Source organism: Nannobrachium achirus, assembly GCF_963921795.1.
Source record: "Nannobrachium achirus genome assembly, chromosome: 14".
NCBI classification, from domain to species: Eukaryota; Metazoa; Chordata; class Actinopteri; order Myctophiformes; family Myctophidae; genus Nannobrachium; species Nannobrachium achirus.
In genome coordinates this window covers 54,517,646-54,540,005 of record NC_137821.1, presented here as the reverse complement: position 1 = coordinate 54,540,005, position 22,360 = coordinate 54,517,646, and the positions used below count along the sequence as shown (strand labels likewise).

The window sequence follows — 22,360 nt, the reverse complement described above, 5'->3', positions numbered from 1 at the left end:
CTTTCTAGGATCTCCTTTTAGTTGACCTTACCAGTGATTTGTACTGTCATGAAACTGTACCTTTTTCTATTGCAAACTTCTAATAAATTCTTCAATCAATCAATCAATCAATCGTTCATTTCAAAAGAGCCGCTCAAAAGACTCGACTCGCTCGCGAACGTCCCACCTCCAGCAGACAGAGAGCCCGTGCAGCCAGTCAGTCATCCGGTCTGCAGCCAGCGGACGGAGGGAGGAGAGACCAGAGAAGTTGAACCCCAAGCCCACTGCTTCTATTCACACAGCCGGGGGAGAAGGAAGAAGGAGTAGAGGACTGCCGCTGCTGGACGTGTCGCTAAAACAACAACAAAAAACACACCTATAATACAATGTCGAGGCGGAACACTTCTTAACTGAGTGTGACACCACGTTACGGGCCGCGGCGGGGGAAGAGAAAGAACCTAAAAAGAAGACGCCGAATTGAGAAGCTGTCATTCGTGTCGAAAGCGGTTGGGAGGTTTATTTTTTTCCCCCTACTTGAAAAGAAAGTCTACTACTTCTTGGAAAGCTAGCTCCGCCGCTAGCTTCCTACCGGAGAGGCTAGCAAGCAAGCAGCCCGCCGGCTCTCCTCCTGTCGTCTCCCTGAGAAGCAGCAGCTGTCAGCGGGGCTGAAGCCACCAAGAAGAAGCCACCCATAGCCTCCTCCTCGACATTATAATAAGTCTCCTCTGGTTGACTTTTGTTTGCGTGTTGTTATTATTACACAATGTGCCGCCGGTCACTGGCACTGCTCCACGGGAGGAGGTTTTAGCACACATTTCTATCCCCATTCTTGACTTTTTGCTGCGTTTTACAGTCAAGCCAAGTTGACGTGGAGAGAGAGGAGGAACTCTGGATTTTCTTTCCTGTGTGATTGTTTTAACCGTTTTTTTGCTACAAACTGTGATTTTTTTGGTTCTCTTAATCCGGGGGATTACATTTTTTTGTTTGTTTTGCGTTTCTCTTAATCTCTTAATCCCAGAGAGTAAAGTAACAAACCACCCCCCAAACAGGAGGAGGACAGGTTAGCTATGTTTATTTGTGGCCAGAAAGTGAATTCCAGTGTTTACAGCCAATCACACCAGTACCGTGGGACTCTTTCCTGGTTCGAGTGCTGCTGCTGCGACGGAAGCATTAGCTAACACTAAAAACTACAGCTTTTAGATTAGTCGTGTCGTGTAAGTAGTGAGTGTGTGTGTGAGTGAGTGAGCGTGGTGTTATGTGCGTTTAGATGTGTGTGGCTGTTTTACTAGAATAGATGACGAGATAGTTGTTAAGGGATAATAACAAAGTCAGAAGAACCACCAATTAGCCTCGTTAATTGCTGGTTTTCCTTTACTAGTGTTTGTCCTGGCTTTGCGTCCAAAGGGAGGTTTTGACATTTTTGTCCGTTCCCTGGCTGCCACCTGTGTGTGACCCCCACCACCTGAACAAAACCCACAACCAAAGAGGGGCTTTCTTCTCTATTGAACCCTCTCACCTCCGCCTCCACTTGACAGTGAAGTCACGTCTTTCCATCCGACCCCCTCCCCAGGGACGCGATCCATTGATCGGATCATTATTGTGCTATTTTAGCTGAGTGAGAGGCGAGGAACGAGAAAGGGAAGGATGTCGGGCCAGTCCATCACGGATAGGATCGCCGCTGCTCAGCACAGCATGACTGGGTCAGCCATCAGCAAAGCCGTCTGCAAGGCCACCACACATGAAGTCAGCGGACCCAAAAAGAAGCATCTCGACTGTGAGTATATCGCCTAGCATGAGTTATGTATGTGCCTTTATGCTTATAGTTGTGTGCCGGTGTCGTGCTCGGTAAATGGCAGATCTACAAGCTCGCCATGCGTCCTTCTTGTTGGTGATGGTGGTGTGGTCACTGTGGTGAGCTTGTAAATCTGCTGTATTTATTGCATGCAACCAAGTATAGATGAGCCTTAAAGGACGACTTTGCCACTTTTCAACGTATCTTCATATAATTGTTCCTCACTAATTCATTCATTTGTTCATGATAAAATAGCACAAATGTTTTCTACCTGGTCTGTGTCTCTTAGGACAGCTGTGGGAAGTTCAGAAACCCATCATCTTGTGACGTCGTTTAACAGATTTATTTTTTAGACAATGTTAAAAAAAATATATTTCGATTTTTATTATCGCAAGAACAATGGCTTCCATTATAACATTCATTGCAACTTTTCAGGAATTGAAAGCCTGCATTTTCCATTAGCTTGGATTCCCCATCGATGATGTCACAAGACGATGGGTTTCTGGCCTGCCCACAGCCCACGAGGACGAATTATATGAATATGGGTTGAAAAGTGGGGAAATCATCCTTTATTTAAACACTTAAACCCCCCAGCGTCGGTGTTATGGTGAAAGTTCTCACAGGAAAAATAGCAGATCGACAAGCTCACAACACATCGCAGCTATTTTCAGCGGAAGCTTTCCCCACAATAACAGACAACGGGAAAGACGCTAGCATAGATCCCTGAGGGACGCCACTCAACCACAATGGGATTTAAGTGGTTAAGAAGTCAGCCAGTTCTTTTTTTTTAAGCAGACAGACCGGTCCTATCCTATCTCGGCACACATTCCTTCACAGCGGATTCCTGTGAATCTGTCTCTCTGAAGGCATGGCATTCGAGGTAATGTGCGGGCTGGGGCCGATCTGGAGGACTCTATAGATTGTGCATTGATTTTGTGTGTAGAGACGCTAGACAGTAATGGTCTCGTCTGTCTTGCCCCACGATAACGTGAACACTGTTTTAAGAATTGATAAGGAAAATAAAGCCTTCCGGCGAGAGAGAGAGAGAAGGTGATGGCCAATGTTGCTCTCATCATCATCATCATCATCATCATCATCATCATCTTGCAGCCTGGCCATAGGTTATCCGGACCTATACCACTCTCCTCTCAACTCTCACTCTTGACTCTTTCATGCTCTCTTGCTGGGAATCGCAGACATAATGTCAGAGCAGTGTGGTTCTTGTGTAGTTCCTCTGTATATATTTGTGATCTGAAGGAGCTGAAAGTCGTGCTGTGTTGCTTGTCGCAGCTATTAATAAGTCACTCTTTGTAAGAGTTGCGGTGATTTATAATTATAAACATGGCCAGGAAGGACAGGCTGTTCTCAATCTGCCTCTGAGACAGCGACGGCGGGGTACAGAGCTCTGCATTTTTTAAGGGGGTAAAATCGTGCATTTTTGTATTATAAAATATCAGTGACATAGATTTCCCCCCAAAGTCCCGAAATATGTCTTGCATGAAAACCTTGAGGGGGAAAAAAAAAACATTCTTTAACATCAAACTCAAGCGGTGTGTGTGTGTGTGTGTGTGTGCGTGTGTGTGTGTGTGTGTGTGTGTGTGAGTGTGAGTGTGTGTGTGAGTGTGAGTGAGAGCGATTACCAAACAACCGCACGTTTTGGTTCACTAAACAATCTGGGTATGTGAAACCGAAAGGTTTTACACAACCAGTGTTGCTAAATCACAAGGCAAGTGCACCAACCAACAGCAAGGCTTAAGATTTTATTAATATATTTTGTAATTCTTTTTTTTTTAAGATATTTTTGGGGTTTCTTCTGCCTTTTATTCAGTACAGTAGAGCAGTGGATCTCAACCTGTGGGTCGGGAGCCACAGAGGGGTCCCACCGAGGGTCATGGCCTGAAAGTGACACGCAGCGAATGGTCGTCAGGCTCGGGAATCAAACCCGCGGCTCGCTGTCAGGCTGCAGTAGACTACCTATGTATGCGCTGGCATGCGCCTTCACCGCAAGGCCATTTGGCGCCCCCGAGGCCTAGTACGATTCTCATGACGTCGCGCCAGACGAGCGAAGGTGCGCTGAAAATAGCCGATCTACAAGCTGCGACGCGTTGTGAGCTTGTAGATCGGCTATTTTCAGAGTGCAACCAAGTGTCCAAAATCATCCATTACGACACCTTCAAGGCCCGCCAAAAATGTTTTGTCGACAAAATCAACTGTACATTTAGTCGACTAAAATTTTATATTTAGTCGACTAAAACTAGACTAAAACTAAAACATTTCAGTTGACTAAAATATGACTAAAACTAAATAGCATTTCATTCAAAAGACTGCAGCTAAAACAAAATAAAAAATGTGCTGCCAAAATGAACACTACCGCTGGCCTTTGTCTCGACAAGAGGAGCGCGCGCCGCCCCGCAGTCTGAGATGACAGGCTGGGGTGGAGGACGGATCGGTTATCAGATTGAACCAAAACAAGCACGCTCTCTCTCCACGCGCAATGAGTGCTCCCTCCTTCTGTGTGTCTCAGCCAAATATCACAGCGGCATATATGGGGGCTGGTTCTTTTTTTTAGGGCAACCGGTTTGGAAATCTCATACCCACGTTCGAGCGAGCATCGTGTTGAGAGGATTGTGAATGTGCCAAAATGGAGTGCACTGTGCACAGGCATCCTCGTTCCTGTCATGTAGGGTTTGGGATTCGGAAAACCGGACGAACCGAAAGGAACCGGATCCAATGTTGAGGAACCCGGAATGGGTTTTGTCACTTTTGGAGCCGTTTTCCGGAGACCTGGTTTTATAAACCCTCTCAGAGCTGGTATGTGTACTTCACTTCTGCTGTACGATTACAATACCGGTCCCGGTTCTCAGACCTTTTTTTAATTTCAAGGACCACATTTGAGAGTGACTTTACTCTCTCAGAGTTACAGACCTGTAAGCGTCCGTATGTAGCCCCCTCCCTCAAGTAGGGATGGGACGATATGAAAAATTCATATCACGATTATTGTGACCAAAGAAATTGCGATTTACGATATTATCGCGATAATCTAAATATCCCCAACATCCATTATCCTAGGGCGTAACATTTGCCAAAAAATAGCTGATCTCTAATAGCAGATCTCACAATGCGTCACTTTGCTACGAGTTGCGAGCTTGTAGATCGGCTATTTTTTGACCAAGAGATTTCATAGAGAGTGAAAAAAAGACTGTATCAAGTACATATTATAAGTACCTTTTGCCAATTATTGAGGGTTTAAGTGGTAACGGATATGCAGCTCGGCAAATAAAAGGTGAATTGATCCCAGAGCATGACGGAGGACGATATCGCGATAAATTAAATCTCCACGATACGATTATCGTGAGTGTTTTTATCACGATTTTATCAACGATAATATCGCTTATCGTCCCATCCCTACCCTCAAGTAACCCAGACCGATCCTGTACCTCACTTTAAGAACCAGTGAGGTATGTGAATTGAATACATAGGAATCGCTGAGGAACCGGAAGCATTATAAAATCCTAAAGGATCCCAAGTCACCCCAAGCCGAATCCTAGCGATATGGGGGTGTTTTTATCTATTTATTAACTGGTTTGGATTTGGAAATCGCATATACATACATAATACACACACTCGAGCGTCGTTTGGAGTGTGATGTGCCAAAATGGAGTGTCCAGTCGGTGCAATGTGCGTCGCATCTTCATTCCTGTCATGCCTGGAGACAGTGTAGGGCAGGCAGTGAAATCTCAAATGATGACATAAGCGGCGGTACCTTTTGCTATACACGTTTCTTTGTGTGTGTGTGTGTGTGTGTGTGTGTGCGTGTGCGTGTGCGCGTGTGCGTGTGTGTCTCTGTGTCTGAAGTCGCCTGCATCACATCCGTTATTTGTCCCTGACTCCCTTTCACACACACACAAAGGTGACTGGAGCCGCTCACGTAACACACACGAACATGCTTTTTTTTTCGTCACCGGTTCCTTTTGTGAACTTCACGGTTGCCATTAAAGCTGTGCCTCGCTTAATCATTGCACACTATTGATTTTCTCCTTTTTCCCTTTTGTGAGTGCAAAGGTACCACAAAGGATGGAAAGAGAACCACGTGCTCTATGTGAGGGTCATATCAAATAAAAAAGTCTACCTGGCTGTTGGGGGAGGCTTGGATATGTGACCTTCTGAGTTCGTGACCGTCTGTTTAATGACCGAGCCCACCCGACAGCTGCCAACTGTTTCCTGGTATTTAACTGTTGGCAGGCAAAAAAAAAAGAAGGGCTCTTTGAAGGCTGCAGGTTCTCATTGTCCCCGTTGATATGGTGACAAAGATAAGGCTGTTTGCAGAGAGCAGTTATTCAGCAGTCGGACAGTCGAGTCATCCAGCCGGCCAGTCTGGCTGGCAGACAGACAGACAGACAGACAGACAGACAGTTAGCTACCTTGACCTTTAGTCAATCGATTGATTGATTGTTTTATTAGACAAAAATATATAACAGCACAAGTACAGTCAAACCACTTAAGTCTATAAGGACAACACCAAAGAAGTCCTTACCGTCTCGTTTCCATTGGGGTCCTTCACTTCATCAATATTTAAAGTAGCATCAAAAACAAGTATAAAAACACTATTTGATTGTCTTAAAGGAGTAGTTCACCCCAAAATGACTTTTTTTCTATTGATTACTCATGCCATGGAGACTTGAGTTCAATAATATTTTTTTGTATTTGTCGCATTCCCAAGGCAAAAAAAATGTTACCCCCATTGATTCCGGATGTGGCAGTGGCAGTGCTGTAGAAGGAGAATTTACCCATGTGTCATTGTTATGATGATAGTAGCCTCTATTAGCCAGTCCGGTTGCCATTCTAAGTGCTGTATCCTGTGCTTGGAACAGTTTTTTCAAGGATTTAACAGCTCTCTTTTAAGAGCTCTCTCTCTCTCTTGGCCGTCATTGGTGACACACATTTGCCTCAGACAGCTGGGGCTTTCTGAATGCAAGTTGGGAAAACAACGGGATATTTGCATCTCTAGATCCAACCAAATAACCCAAATAATGTTTATAATAAGCCGACTGAACCGAAGCCCGATAGGCGGTAGAGTTCAGCTGCTGTCTGCATAGTGGTACGCAGGGAATGTAAATATAGGTCTTGAGTTATGACGTGCCCTTTTGTAAATGCTGTTTTACGATGTTTGGACATCTTCGATGATAGATGTGTGGCCAGGGAGTAACGTTACAACTTCTATTATACCATTGTGATGATAAGACAGGTTGCCTGCAGCCCATGAAAATGTTTAAAAATCACTTGCATTCGGATATATCGTTGTGTCGGGTGAAAACCTTGTATGTCCAAAACCGTTGGTTTTGCATTTATCATTTTAAAAATGATTTAAACTAGTGAAAACAGCTGATCTACAAGCACACAACGCCTCGCAGCGCGAGGCGTTGTGTGCTTCACTACTTTTGTGCGACAGCCTTGTGTGATGACGCAAAAGAACGTACACATTTGAAACTTGGAGATACAAGGTTTCCACCCGACAATGACGATATGTAGGTCTTAAGAAAATCTGGAATTCAATCTCGGATGTCTTGAAAACATCTGTTGTTTAGATGCACTGATCCATAGGAATCCACCAGGTCACACAGCTCTGCATCCTTTCTCGTCTGCCTTTCATGATGTTTATTCTACTGGCAAAATTAACCTATATTATTGGTGGGTTTCAGGGATTCTCTATAGGTTCCTTTATGGGGATCTAACCCTTATAACTCTTGACAGTATACAAATGGTATTACACTGTCATTCACTGCATTTTAAAAATCTTTTTGAAAGTGCCAGTATGCCCCCAGTCTCCATAGACTTCCATGTAATTCATAGTGCACTGATCATGCACGCCCATGCATAGATCGTGCACCACGTGTGTGCATGCCGTTCACAGCTTTCAAACAAAAAAATCCGCTTGGAAATCCGTTCAGGCATTCATGATCAGCAGCCATTTATATGTTTTCTTCAAATGTAAACAAACATGGCTGCCATATTTGAAAGATGGGGTTGGTATGGGGGTCAAACATGCAATTTCGCGATCACGATCATGACTAGTAGATAGAAGGAGGTCCAACATTTTTTTTGTTGCAAAAACGGACCAAAATTCGGGCGGCGGGGTACGGGAATAACTCGGGGAAACTCGGGAGGGGGCAGCAAATGAGTTAAGTGGAGTCTGTCAACAGACTCGCTGTTCACCAATTCTAGAGTTAAGTGGAGACCTTCAAATGACAAAGTTTGAGAACCACTGCTATATTGCATTCTAGCCACTACGAAATGAAACTTTCAAAATGGTCTAAACATGTCTCACTGTAATTTAAATACGATTTACATTTGACCCTGTGGCTTTAGACGTTCATAGCGGTACGTCTTTGACCGTGGCCTCATCGGAGGCCGGGGTAAGCAGGCGGCAGAGAGCGGCGAGAGAGGCTGCTCCTGTTGTGTCGGCGCTGGCGCCTTGACATTCACGCACGGCTGGAGAAAGTAAATTACATTTTTTAGAGCCATTTAGTCTCATGATTGGGGCTGTCCACCTCAATTACTCCTGGCTTGTGACACGCGGACAAAGAGCGATGACTTCTCCTGTGTGTGTGTGTGTGTGTGTGTGTGTGTGTGTGTGTGTGTGTGTGTGTGTGTGTGTGTGTGTGTGTGTGTGTGTGTGTGTGTGTGTGTGTGTGTGTGTGTGTGTGTGTGTGTGTGTGTGTGTGTGTGTGTGTGTGTGTGTGTGTGTGTGTGCGCGCGGTTACAATGGGAGTCTGACATGTTTGATGGCCTGTCAGAGAGCTGGCTGACCTTTGGTCATAGACCTAAGGCGCGTGTGTGTGTGAGAGAGAATAAGTTCAAGTGCGCCATGCTTGTAAGTTGTGTGTGCTGCAGCTGTATCCTTGTGTGGGTATTTTGACAATAAACAACATTAATGTATTACAGCAGTCATGTGATGCCCATTGTGGAATTGAGTCCTTATAATGTCATCATTTATCCACCCCCCATTTCTCACACTCCCGCACACTCGGTGACCACCTCCAGGGACCCCCTGCGCTCTCCAAAACATAATCTGTGACTATCATATTTCAACACAACACCTATGTAACACATCGACATGAACACAACCCTGTTAACAGCTAAACCCAACATTCTCTGGGCCAACCTAAGCAATACATTTGACACGCACATCCCCTACACCCAGGAACCAATGGCACTTACAGGCCTCTTTGTGTATCTGTATACATGTGACCTGACGGTCGCTTATCTCCCGATTAGGGAGTCTTACTGGTGAATATTATACTATTGTACTGGCGAAATGGTGAAATTGTAAAATCCATAATTATTATTATTTTGTATAATTCTTTTTGGGTGGGTGGGGGGGGGGGGGGGCTGAAAGAGTGCATATGGTGAGATATGAGAGAGTGGATGGAGAGAGGTGGTGCGGCGACTGTAAACCGCCGAACCACTGGGACACATTAACGTTTTAATGCTTTTTAACTGCAGTAATAAAAACAAAAGCTTTACCGTCGGTGTCAAAGCTCTTACTAGTTTGCATCTCGACAAGGTGAGAAAGTGCAGCATTGTGTTTTGTACGCGCGCACGCCGCGGCCGCGCGCACCGTCCCCCAACCGCACCGTGCCGAGGCACTGCTGTGATTGCTTCGCTGTCTCTCAAAGCTTGCTGTGGAGAAGTTATGACATTAAATCATCCCCCCCCCCCGTGTCTACTTTACCCAACGAACGCCTGTACTTTTCAGCGGTGTTGTCATGGCAGCGCAGCAACCAGCCACAAGCCGGCTGGCTCGTGTCAAAGCGAGTTCAGTTGGCAAAGAGAGGGAAACTGGAAGGAGCAAATCAGCTGGAGGCAGAGCAGCAGCAATCAGTGTCAGGAGAACATTAACCGCGCGTTGGAAACGAACGCTGAGATCTCTTAATTACCCCCGCCTCACCTCCTTCCCAACCGACCGACAAACCGGCTATACCGTACACCCAGGTGAACGCGGTTTAACCCATTAAAGGAGTAGTTCACCACCAAAATGACTCATGCCATGGAGACTTGAGTTAAATAATAATTGTTTGGGCTTGTTTCTGAAGTGTAGTTGCTTATTTGGCCTTGCTTTCAACACTCTTTTAGAATATAACTAATGTAATTGAGCTCAATAGGTGAAACCGGTCGCTTCTTTTGGGCTTAGTTTCATAGACCTGTTTGCTTGTTTCACTCACAGAATCTGGCAACTGGGGGATTTTTACTCTGTGCAGTGTTTTTTCCTGCTCTCACCAAAACAACACTCAGCTCTATTACTAGCGTTGCTTTGGAGTTTATTCGTATAGGAAATTGAGAGTTTAGATTGTGAATATGGTATTTAGTTAAAACGGGAAGATGTATCTGGCTTATTTAGGCTTGCTTCTGTAAGTAGCAGACTAAACTCTGGCCCATTCTAGTGGAGGATTTACCACCGACCGCAAGCACCGACTGAACATGCTCAGTTTTCCATCGACGGGATGCCAGCCCTTTCGATGGCGATTCGTGGGAGATTCTGTGCGGTTAAGTCCTGGCTTAATAGTCTTCAATCAATCAATCAATCAATCAATCAATCAATCAAACAGGCTGATTCATTCTATAAATGCCTTTTTAAATGAGTAGTTATATAAAAAAAAAAAAGCTAAAAATGAAAATTACCCAAGTGTCCATGCTCGTCATTATAGTCTATCAAACATTTATCATCACAAAACAAGACGATCTACAAGCTTGAAGATGGGCTGTTTCCCCACAAACAAAGGGCTTATGTAGTTTAATTTGACTCTTGAGAGTGTGTGAATACGTGTATAGTGAGTGTCAGGCTATTGTCATGGCTGCAGTCCTCCCGTTTGCATTGAATGGGTGCCGACTAGGGCTCATGCTGTTCCTGTGTGTCAGTGAGTCTGTCAGACTGTATTGATGTCACTGTGTGTGTGTGTGTGTGTGTGTGTGTGTGTGTGTGTGTGTGTGTGTGTGTGTGTGTGTGTGTGTGTGTGTGTGTGTGTGTGTGTGTGTGTGTGTGTGTGTGTGTGTGTGTGTGTGTGTGTGTGTGTGTGTGTGTGTGTGTGTGTGTGTGTGTGTGTGTGTGTGTAAGAGAGACCGACAGAGAGGGAGAGGAGTAGAATGACTGACTGATCGATGGTTGAGTGGAGGGGGATTGGCTGCTTTCATTGGTAGATTGATTGACAAATACAGAAGGGACGATATGAAAATGTCATATCATGATTATTGTGACAAAAGAAATCGCGATTTATGATATTATAACGATAATCAAAATGCTTTATCCTGGGGTGGAACATTTGCCAAAAAATATCTACAAGCTCACAACACGTCACGGCGCGTTGTGAGCTTGTAGATCATCAATTTTTTGGCAAAGACATTTGATAGATTGAGAAAAAGACTGTATCAAGTACGTATTATAAGTACCTTTTACCAATTATAGAGGGTTTAAGTGGTACCGGATATTCAGCTCGGCAAATAAAAGGTGAATTGATCCCAGTACATGACAGAGGACGATATCGCGATAAAGTGTTTTTTATCACGATAAACGATAATATTGCTTATCGTCCCATCCCTATTGACAAACCATGAGCAGAGCTTGGTGGTGGTGCTCTAATCTTGGCTAGAGATTGGAAAGCATATTATAATAAGTCCTTTTCTTTATCTTTCACTTTCACTGTGTAGCTCTGGAAGAGGCTGGACATCCATAAGAGGGTCGGTCTGTGTGTCTTTTTTTTTGTGGAAAAACTGAACTAAAGTGAGAACTCCCGGTGAGATTTGCCCGGTACTGTCCCTGTTCTTCTGGGGCATAGAATGTCAACAGACTATGGGTTAAAGGCACTACACCAGGGATACTCAAACTTCTTAACCGGTGGGCCACATTACAAAAATGACAAGGGGCCGCTGGCTGGTAAAATCTTGCTCTTTCGAACGACCATCATTTCGACCGGAGGGTTAGCGACTCACCCCACGGAGGTTAAGGTTAGGATAAAGGTTAGAGTTGGGTGTCGAGAAGATGATATGTAGAAACAGCGAAGCTATCCCCCGCGGGCCAGTTGATAAAAATGACATTACTTGATAACTTCTAACTGCTTTATTTCCACATAACTCAAGACAATTTCAATGTGCATTATTTTATGGCTTGGAATTCCATTTATATTCTGTCAACCAACATTTGTAATCAAAGTAATTTGCTACATTTTCTCTCTTTTTAATAATTCTGTGAAATTAGCATATTCCACAAAAACACCAAAACAAATTAATGTACGTTTGTCTGCTATTTGTCTGGGTTGATATCTGTCTGCCTGTTATCGAGCTGGATAACATTAAAGATAGCTGAGCACATCTCTCTTTCAATTGCTTCACAATGCTATTTATGACGTTGCCACATTCAACACAAATGGCTTTTTACAGAAAATAAACTTGTGAAAATTGATAGTTAAGGAAAATAAAATAAAATCAAACAATCTACTTAAAATAGATTACCCAGACTGTTTAGCTACCAAATGGCTAATGATGCAGTTGTTAAGTAGAGCTACAGTACGTCTTTTCATTTGCATTAGGCCTACTATAACATTTTGGGTATGCTAATAAGTTGGGCAGAGGCAGAGCCACTGGTAAAAAAAAAGAGGGAAAAAAAAAAGTTTTCAAGATGTTTTGGCCATTATCTCTGGAACGCAAGGTCCAATCTGCTCAGTTTAAAGCTTGTTGGATGCGCAACTTTGGACATTAAGCTGGTGGGCCAAAATTGTTCCGGCCCGCGGGCCGGAGTTTGAGTATCACTGCACTACACCATGAATTCAATTGGTGTCCCACCAGCACGTTCTATCCTTACAAAGTCCATTTCTGACTATTGTGTCTTTCTCAGTTTATGGGCAGATCTATGTAAGTAGGTCTCAGAACGCGCGTCTGATTTTAGGTCCGATTGTGACATCACAATCGGGACCTGCTGCTGTGCTGAGTGGGGGTTGGGGAGGGGTGGGCAGGCCTGAGAAGGAGGCAGGAGGAGCTGGGAGAGGGTTGGGGAGGGGTGGGCAGGCCCTGCTGAGCAGGAGGTGGGAAGGAGTGTGGGGCCAAAACTGTCTCAATAGCGCAGTCTTCCCACTCAGGACAAGGTGGTACTGCAGCTGAAAATGCTCTGAAAGCCAGGCAGAAATGACAGGGGCTCTGTATTCAGGAGAGGTAATTTAGCCTCAAACCTTTTGAAAAAAAAAAATTTTTTTGGGACACAAACAATGTTATATAAATTATTTTTAAATGCATGGTGTAGAACCTTTAAGAGACTAAACGCCATTTTTGACACTTAACCTGTTCAGCTGCGAAAAAATACCAGGCCAATTCTCTAAACTGCTACATTGATGCACTTGTTTCAGTGCGTTTGAGTCAACCATGCACACGGTGCCTCCACCTCAGCATTATTATTACAATCAAATGTGAACAGCCTATTATCAGGACACATTTAAATATGTAATCATCCCTGTTTTTCTACAATCTCTCCGAAAGTGCTGTTGAGAGCAAGGGTTCTCAGTGTCAGTAATGGAGTTACAGACCTGTAATGGTCTATTTGAAAGTGATGTTGTTAGCCTCTACGTTCATAGTCCAGTCCGCTCAGAACGACTCTTACTAGCAATAATAACTATTTACATAGCACTTAAAAAATAAGCATGACATCAAGGTGCTGTTAATGTATGGTATCTAACAGTTAAGGCCCAGGAATAGGTTGTTGTCGTTTTACTGTGGTGACAGTTTTCAGTTTCCACTTCATTTACTCCTACTATACTCTTCTAGCTTTTACGAATTTGCAAAGGACTTTCATATGGCGGTGGCCTGCCCACCAAACTGGAGAGGGACAAGGCTTGCCCAGTCACAGCCACAACTTAACCACTGCTTGGCCAGTGGCCAGGAGCTGAAGGGCATTTCCCACCCTCTTTAGACTGCTTTAGGGTAGTTTAAAGTCGGACCCGTTGTTCCATTTTTAACTGGGGTCCGTCTGTCTGCAGCCCAAGGCAGGGCAGTTTATTTTGGCTGTGGTCATCGATGAGGGCCATGCTCAGGCATTTTTCTTCCGTCTTCAGTCCGTCTCTGCTAAGCGCGGCGGGCAGCCGCGCGCGCACTGTGTGTCGGCACAGCTTGTGCCGACGGACCAAAACAAACAGCCCCTGAATGTGGGCTGAATCCTAGCAAAACATTGAAAAGTAGGCTTCTCTTGCTTGACAAATTAACAGTGGTGGAAAAAGTACTCACATATTTGACTTAAGTATCAATACTGCAATGTAAAAATACTCTGTTATACAATTAAAAGTCTGGGATTCAATATGTACTTGAGTAAAGTGTTGGCATCAAAATGTACTTAAAGTACCAAAAGTAAAAGTACAATATGTTTGAAAATAGCAGATCTACAAGCTCACAACGCGTTGCGATGCAATTGTGAGCTTGTAGATCGGCTATTTTCAAATAGCCAAGGTATACAATAGGGTAGAAGTAGAAGTAAATGTATTGGAAATCGGAAATACTCAAGTAAAGAACAAATACCTAAAAATTGTACCTAAGTAAATGTACTTAGTTACTTAACACCACTGAAAACTAATGTTGTGTGTTGCCATAAAGGGTGCCATAAAGACATTTCTGAATATTCTTATGTTAAAAAGAATTTATAACAAGAAAGTAGGCTAAGGGCCGATTGATGCATACTCCACTTTTAGAGCCGAATTTATTTTGTTTCATTTCGGGGAGTCACAAAATCTCAGCAGCACCGAACAGCCAAATTCATGACGGTACCTGGCCGACCCCCCGAACCTCTGAATGACATAATAGTATTGTAGTTTAGACGTAGCCGAACCGAAATACATTTGTCTCTAAAAGCGGAGTATATGCTTCGGCCCTAATACTGCACGAAACCAACTCAGTGGCCTTGTGCTTAGAGCAGGGGTCTTCAACGTTTTCAGGCAAAGGACCCCTTAGTTGAGAGAGAGCTGAAGCAGGGACCCCCACAACCTGTCCATAGATTCCATATAGTTTCATGGTTTGACAGCACAATCATCAGTGTATTTTGGATTCCAGGTCCTTGGAACCAGGTCCTTTATGTCCTTAAATACTAAGTAGCACATGTGTGACAGTGATTCAGTAATGATGACCTCCGATTTAGAGTCATAAAACATGCATGACGCGACTGACTGTTGGCCTAAAAAGTTTTGCTTATTATTTTACGATATTATTTATTCACAAAACTATTATTTACTACGGCGTACCTTGTATAAAAACTGCTAAAAACGTAGCCTTTATTTTGGTTGTAATTGAAACTGTAAAATTAAAATGTAAAGCACTAGATAGATGATAATGCTTACATATGTACATAATGCACATACATACTGTACATACATAAATTTATATTCATATGTACATCCATACATATGTGCAGTGATTCCTGGAATGTATAGACGGATCATGTGTTTGTCCAGGTAGCATGCATAGGTTTCTATTTCAGCTCAATTTATACATTTTCAGTCATTTCTGTAGCATTACAGTACAACAACGTATCATGTTGCGTGTATGCAGTATCCTCATATGAATCATACCATGACCACTGTAGCGTGATACACATACTGTATTGTGAGGTCCTTTGCTGATACCCAGCCCTAGTTAGTTCACAAAAAAGATGACTCGGGTGACATGTGCACTGTAATGTCTGAAAGAAAGTTGTATGACATAATGCAGTCATGTTACATGCATTTCTACTTCATATGCACTGGCATACGGACTGGAGAAGGGACTTTGCATCCTAGTTAAAGGGATATTTCACTTTGGTCATTTTATTGTCTAATCAGCTTTTATGATCACCCTGAACATATTTTAGTTTGATTGATTTAATATTTTGATATTTGATGTAAATGTTACCAGGCCCTCCTCCTCCAGGACGCCCTCCCCATACACACCCATTGTAACTTCAAACTTCATTTTAACCACGATAAATTCATCAGAAACACCTGTCTTTTTTCTGGTGATTCATACTAGGGCTGTCCTCGACTCGGGATTTTTGAAGTCGATTCGAGTCGAGGGGTTCATTCCGACGCGTCGACGAATCGTTTTATAGTCTACTTTGTGTAAAAAAAAAAAAAAAATCCCAAAAAAAGTGTTGCTTTAAACGTCCACATCAACATAACACAATAATACATTAAGATGAATTGAATACACGGTGTTTTCGGTGATATCGGTGCGCGAGCACAAACGTTATCTGCATAGCAATGTACAACACCGTTAAAACAAATAAAACATCTCCGCTGTTCAACTCTGCCCCGTCTCGGTGCACTGCCGTGCAGTAGAGATGAGACATTCGCGAACGATTCCGCTCTCTTGAACGGCTCTTTTAAATGAACGATGGGATCCAGTCCGCAGTCGCGGGACACCATTCACTGACAGAGTAATGAGTCGGTGTCGAGAACGGATTCATTTCAGAAACGGATCATAAAAAGCGGGAGGCACAGCTCCCGCTAGAGCCAGCAGTCAGTGTGGACATGTCATGGACGCAAACACAGCGAAACAAACATCATCATGGATTACTTACAACACTGGAACAATTCAGAAGCACTTTAATTAGAAAATGTAACTAGTAGCCTACACTTGTGTATGTTAATTTGACTTTAGTAGATTGTTTAATTACTTCGTGGACGTGCGTTTGTGCTGTGGCAGGTTATTTAATATGGGATTTTAACAGCGTGCTTCTCCTCTTAACGGAACACTGTCCCGGCTCCGAATGTTTTAACGATGCGGCGGTTCTGGCCGTTCCGTCTCACTTTCACCCCTACGCTAGTATAGTGCGAGACAATAAATGACTGTTCGCCAATTGCTACATCTCTCAATTGGAAGTACATGACACCAGTCCAGCAGTGCACTGCAGTAGTAGGCTAACTGGTGATATAAAAAAAAATATATTTTCGACTCCTCGACTCAAACAATTGGCGTCGATTCCCGGGGCTTAAAGCGACGCGTCGATTCGTCGATCTTTAGAGGACAGGCCTAATTCATACTACCATTATAATATGTGAGCAGGCCGTGTTTTTTCGATAACGTTTTTTCATTTATTTGTAATAATTCTTTGGGAAAATGGAGAAAACAAATGTAATACAATAAAAAAATAGATATATATTAAAAAGAAATGAAAAAAAGTTATTGAAAAAAACACATCCATAACGTATTATATTTTATTTATTTCTACAAAGATGATGCCCCCAAGCACCTTGTAGATATGTCCATAGAATAAAAATCATGCGGTGGTGTAGATTTAAAATGTAAAAGGCTGCAATGGCAGATTGGTTCTCTCTGGTTTCGGGACGATACTCAAAGTTATGTATTGGACTGGGGAAGTGGTTACGGTGCATCCCTAAATAACTTGGCTACCATGGTCTGCTACACCCACACACACACACACACCCTCCCTAACGCCCACAAACGCACGCACGCACGCACGCACGCACGCACGCACGCACACACACACACACACACAGACTGAGACACACACACGCTCACACAAGCTCTAATAAATACCTTTATTTCTATCTCGTTCTTTGTCTCTATATCCTTCTCACACAAGCACGCACACTCGCTCACGCTGCGCGGGCGCACACACACACACACACACACACACACACACCCACACACACACACACACACGCACATGCAAGCTCACACACACTTTCACACTACACATATCGTTGTTGTTGGGCGGAGAAAACCTTGTATCTCCAAGTTTCAAATGTATACGTTCTTTCGCAAAGCAAAGCCCTGCTTCATCAAACAAGGCCGTCGCACAAAAGTAGTGAAAACAGCAGATCTACAAGCACACAACATTGTGTGCTTCTAGATCGGCTGTTTTCACTTGTTTAAATCTTTTTTTAAATGATAAATGCAAAACGAACGGTTTTGGACATACAAGGTTTCCACCCAACAACGATGATACTGTATATGTCTTTATTTCTATCTGTCTCCTTCATCTGCACAGACACACACACACACACACACACACACACACACACACACACGCACACACGCACACACTCACACACACTCTCCCAGTGTTCCTATCTGTGCTATGCAGACAGGGAGGGGCGTTTGCAGTCTGTGGTGTTTGGATAGCCAGTAGTCTAACCTGGAACCACTTAGCACACGCCCAGCGTACTGGAGAGTGCTGCATTCCACCCCTAGTGTGATCCCTCTTTATTCTATTGACTCTATCTGAACCTTTATTTAACCAGGAGGATGCCCCGTCCCACTGGGAATTAAGCCGTTAAGACCGTGTACGCATTATTACGCGATATTTGATGCTTTAACTATTGAAAAATAGCAGATATACAAGCTCACAGCGCGGCACCGAGTGCCGCGCTGCGAGCTTGTAGATCTGCTATTTTTGAAAAATCATGAACGTTTGAATTTTGACCGGATTTTGACCCGATTCTATAAGTGTCTTCTAAATCCTTCTGAGTTTTTTCTTTAAAAAAAACAAAAAACAACACATTTCTAAGTCAGTGGTTCTCTCACACGTTCATGTCATGGACCCCTAGAATTATATGTATTTGGCCACGGACCCCCGTCTCAAAATATTTAGTTCCAGGGACCCCCCCCAGAAGCAAAATTTGAGTTACAAAGGTTTGCTTTAAAAATACATATATTCAAAGATTTGCACACATTTTTGTGATTTTTCAAAAATAGCAGATCTACAAGCTCGCAGCGCGGCACTCGGTGCCGCGCTGTGAGCTTGTATATCTGCTATTTTTCAATAGTTAAAGCATAACATAATCTAGGCCTAAAAGGCTTAAACATCTCTTTTACGAGGGAGTCCTCCTGGCCATGACGAGGCCGCGCCGGAGACAAGCTGTCGTAAACGGACACCGAACAATATTAGCAGATTTTAATATCGCCATGCTTTTCTCTGTAATTGCTGTTTACTCTATAAATAGGGTAGGCATCATAATAAGCCTCGGCGCGGCAGCAAGGAAAATCCATCCCTTCAAAGTAAGAGGCTGCAAAAGTGTTAAAGCTATACTGTGTAAGTTGCTAAACTAGTGGTCAGTAGCGGTATTGCTTTTTTCGGCCTCTTTTCGCCCGGAGTCGTCGCGGACCACCGCCGCGGACCACCGGAGCGGCGCCACAAACCACCGCGACCGATACAAATCCGTGGAGGGGTAGAACGCATGGTAGAACGTAATTTTCTGGCCAGGATTTGGGGATTAAGAGGTTAAGAATCCTTCACCATGCTAAACACTGTAGCTGAGTGAGGCTACTTCCTGAAGACCATGGCAGATAAGCTGTGATTGGCCGGTAGTGTATCATGTGTGTATGATCCGCGATGTGATTGGCCAACGTATACAGATGATGCAGATGACGCTATTTTTCCACGAAAACCGGACCCCGGCAAGGATCATAGAAAACATATAAAGAGAAGGCTTTAGAAGCTGAAAATAACGGAGTGGGTGTTCTAAAACTTTAGCGATTTAACAGTTAGGACAATTTTAAGATTTGTTTTATAAAAACAGTTACATGGTATAACTTTAAATGAAACAATGACTGTTAAAGGCTTGATACAATTACTTGCATGCAACGTTGTTGCATAGCGACAATAGCAGATCTACAAGCTCACTTCGCTTCAAGCTGCATCACGGTTGGACTGTGTTGTGGAAGTACTATATTAGGAGGCGTGACACCAGTGTGTTCATGTTAAAATATTGAATACTGCAGGAAATGGCAGGAACAGTACCGTACTAAGGGTTTGGTGAGGTGCTGACCTCTGGGAAAAAAACGTAAAAAGGAAGGGAAAAGGTGCACGCAAGTGTGTAAATATGCAGTGATTCATTTGATTGACGTTTCGGCCCCTTTGACCTTCCTCAGAATCAGCAAAAGGCTGAAACGTCAATCAAATAAATCGCTGCATACATGGAGAAAGAGTGTGCCGCTTGTTTTCTTAAAATATGAATACTAAAATATATATAAAATAGAAATGACTGTTGTGCCTTATCATGAACTAAATGTAATGCCATATTGTCCTTTTAGGATTGTTTTGAAATATGCCAGTGGTCTAAAACAAAGGTTGAAAACCCCTGGAGTGTCAAGCTCAAGGCTTTACAGTTTGGGATTAATCTTAACCCATTTAGGCCTGAACACATTATTTATGACGCAATATTTTATGCTTTAAATATAAAAAAAAAATAGCAGATATACAAGCTCACAGCGCGGCACCGAGTGCCGCGCTGCGAGCTTGTAGATCTGCTATTTTTGAAAAAGTTGTGAAAATGTGTGCAAATCTTTGAATATAATGTATTTTCAAAGCGAACGCTTGTAACTCAAATTTTGCTTCTGGGTGGTCCCTGGAACTAGATATTTTGAGATGCGGGTCCGTGGCCAAATACATATAATTTTGGGGGTCCTTCACATGAAAAGGTTTGAGAACCACTGACATAGTAGTCTCTCAAGAACAGACTAACTGAGCTCCAGTTAAGTGAAAAGGACATTTTCCTTGACGATGGCTGGCCAGATTGCTGACATAGAAACATAGGTTTTTCAAAAAATCTTAGAAGGATTCAAAAGACACTTATAGAATCGGGTCAAAATTCTAATTTTCACGATTTTTCAAAAATAGCAGATCTACAAGCTCACAGCGCGGCACTCGGTGCCGCGTTGTGAGCTTGTAATGATACACAAAATGTGTACCCGTTCTAAATGGGTTAAGGGAAATATGATAAGCTCTATTTGGGCTTAATGCATGCATATATTGTATAAACAAATTCCCATAATCCAACACCGGTCAAACGTGAGCAGCGTTTTAAAGCACATTGCTATAAAGAAAATGTAAACAATACATACAGTATCAAAAACATACTTTTGGCGCTTTTGAATTTGAATCCTGAAAGTAAAGTTTTTGGGCATGTGAGGTTTCCATCCGATATGTTTGATTTTCGAATATAGCAAAACTGAATATATCCTTTTTAAAAGTGAACATTTGTAACTCAGATATTTGCTCCCTACAACAAGATATTTTTGAGATGGGCGTCCGCGGCCAAATACATGGAATTTTGGGGGTCCTTGACGTGAAAAAGTTTTAGAACCACTGATTTAGAAGAAGGATTTCGAAGACATTTATCGAATCGGGTCAAAAATATAAAAATACTTTTTCAAGATTTTTCAAAAATAGCAAATCTACAAGCTCGCAGCGAGACACTCGGTGAGCTTGTATATCTGCTATTTTTCAATAGTTAAAGCATAAAATCATGGTTAAAGTCCTAATAATGCTTAATAATGCGTTCCCGGTCTTAATGGGTTAATACAATATACTGATAACTGGCACATCTCTGCAGTGGTTGGAGCCTTCCATTGAGACACTAGTGTCACCTACTGGCTCACAAGTAGCCCTGCCGGAAGCTCATACACCCAAGAATATCTCCCCTGGTCAAGTGATGGCCCTAAATCATTGTGTAGTCCTCGGTGATGGTTTATCACCGCGGTGTAGTCTTTTAAAGTCAGAAAACTACAACATTACGTCATTAGCCGCGGTGAAGAGCCATCACCGCGGACCTAGACATCTCTCCTCTGTTTTTACTTTGACATCTCCCCATCACCCCGTTCACTGATTGGTCGATCTAGACCAATCAGTGTGCCCTCTGGTTTCAGAGGCACAGAGACGCGGTGATAGGACTTCACCGTGAGTCCGTGACGATGATGTCCATCACATTTTTAGGCTTAACTTAAAAGTTGAGGTGATAGCTCTTCACCTCAGACTCTGATCATGCCTTGAGCATTCCCTCGTGGGATGTGTAACACCCGGGTTCAAATCCCTGGTGTTACAATTACCCTGTCTGTGGGGGGATTATACAGTATATCATGACCTTTATATACGTACATGGCTTTAAAATAGAAGCATCATTTGAGCCTCAGTTGTCTCACCAAGAGCACTTATTATTAAAGTAAGGGAAACATCAATCATAATGAGAACGGAGTTAGGACTTGACCTTCTCTCAATGAGCTTTCCTGTCTGTGTGGGATAAGGGCCCGGGGCCAGGACAACTGATAACCCGGGAACGAGACCTTTTGGACTGACTGACAGACAGAGAGAGCTAGACAGGCATTTTGGGGGGGGTGCTTGTAGATCGGCTATTTCCACTATTAAGGTCCTTTTTCAAGTATAAATTTGTCAAATATGTAAGTATTGTCTTTGTATATTCAGGTTATGTGTCGTATCCGCCATGTGCAACTTCAAAGCCTACAAAGCCAAACAGAAATGTAATTGTCAACGACAAAAAACACAATTAAACCGTTGATCGCAATTACTTGAGTGACAATTAATCGTCATGTAAAATGCCAAAAACATGACAGCTCTGGGGTGAAGGGCGCAGACAGGAGAGAGAGCGAGAGAGAGAGAGAGATACGGATGCCTACAGTATATCGTTGTCGGGTAGAAACCTTGTATGTCCAAAACCGTTCGTTTTTATCATTTAAAGAAATGATCTAAACTAGTGAAAACAGCCGATCTACAAGCACACAACGCCTCGCTCCGCGAGGCGTTGTGTGCTTGTAGATCGGCTGTTTTCA

The 22,360-nt window shown here is 43.2% G+C and overlaps 1 protein-coding gene across 1 annotated transcript in view; it reads left to right on the top strand.

The window, feature by feature from the left end:
* Positions 1-219: 219 nt before the first annotated feature.
* LOC308298144 (phosphatidylinositol-binding clathrin assembly protein-like) overlaps positions 220-22,360 on the top strand; it is a 110,031-nt gene continuing 87,890 nt past the window's right edge. Inside the window, exon 1 of the mRNA XM_080741700.1 lies at positions 220-1,753. Within this exon, the coding sequence (XP_080597826.1) occupies positions 1,624-1,753 (130 nt within the window). The 5' untranslated portion in view covers positions 220-1,623. The remainder of the gene's footprint in view (positions 1,754-22,360) is intronic.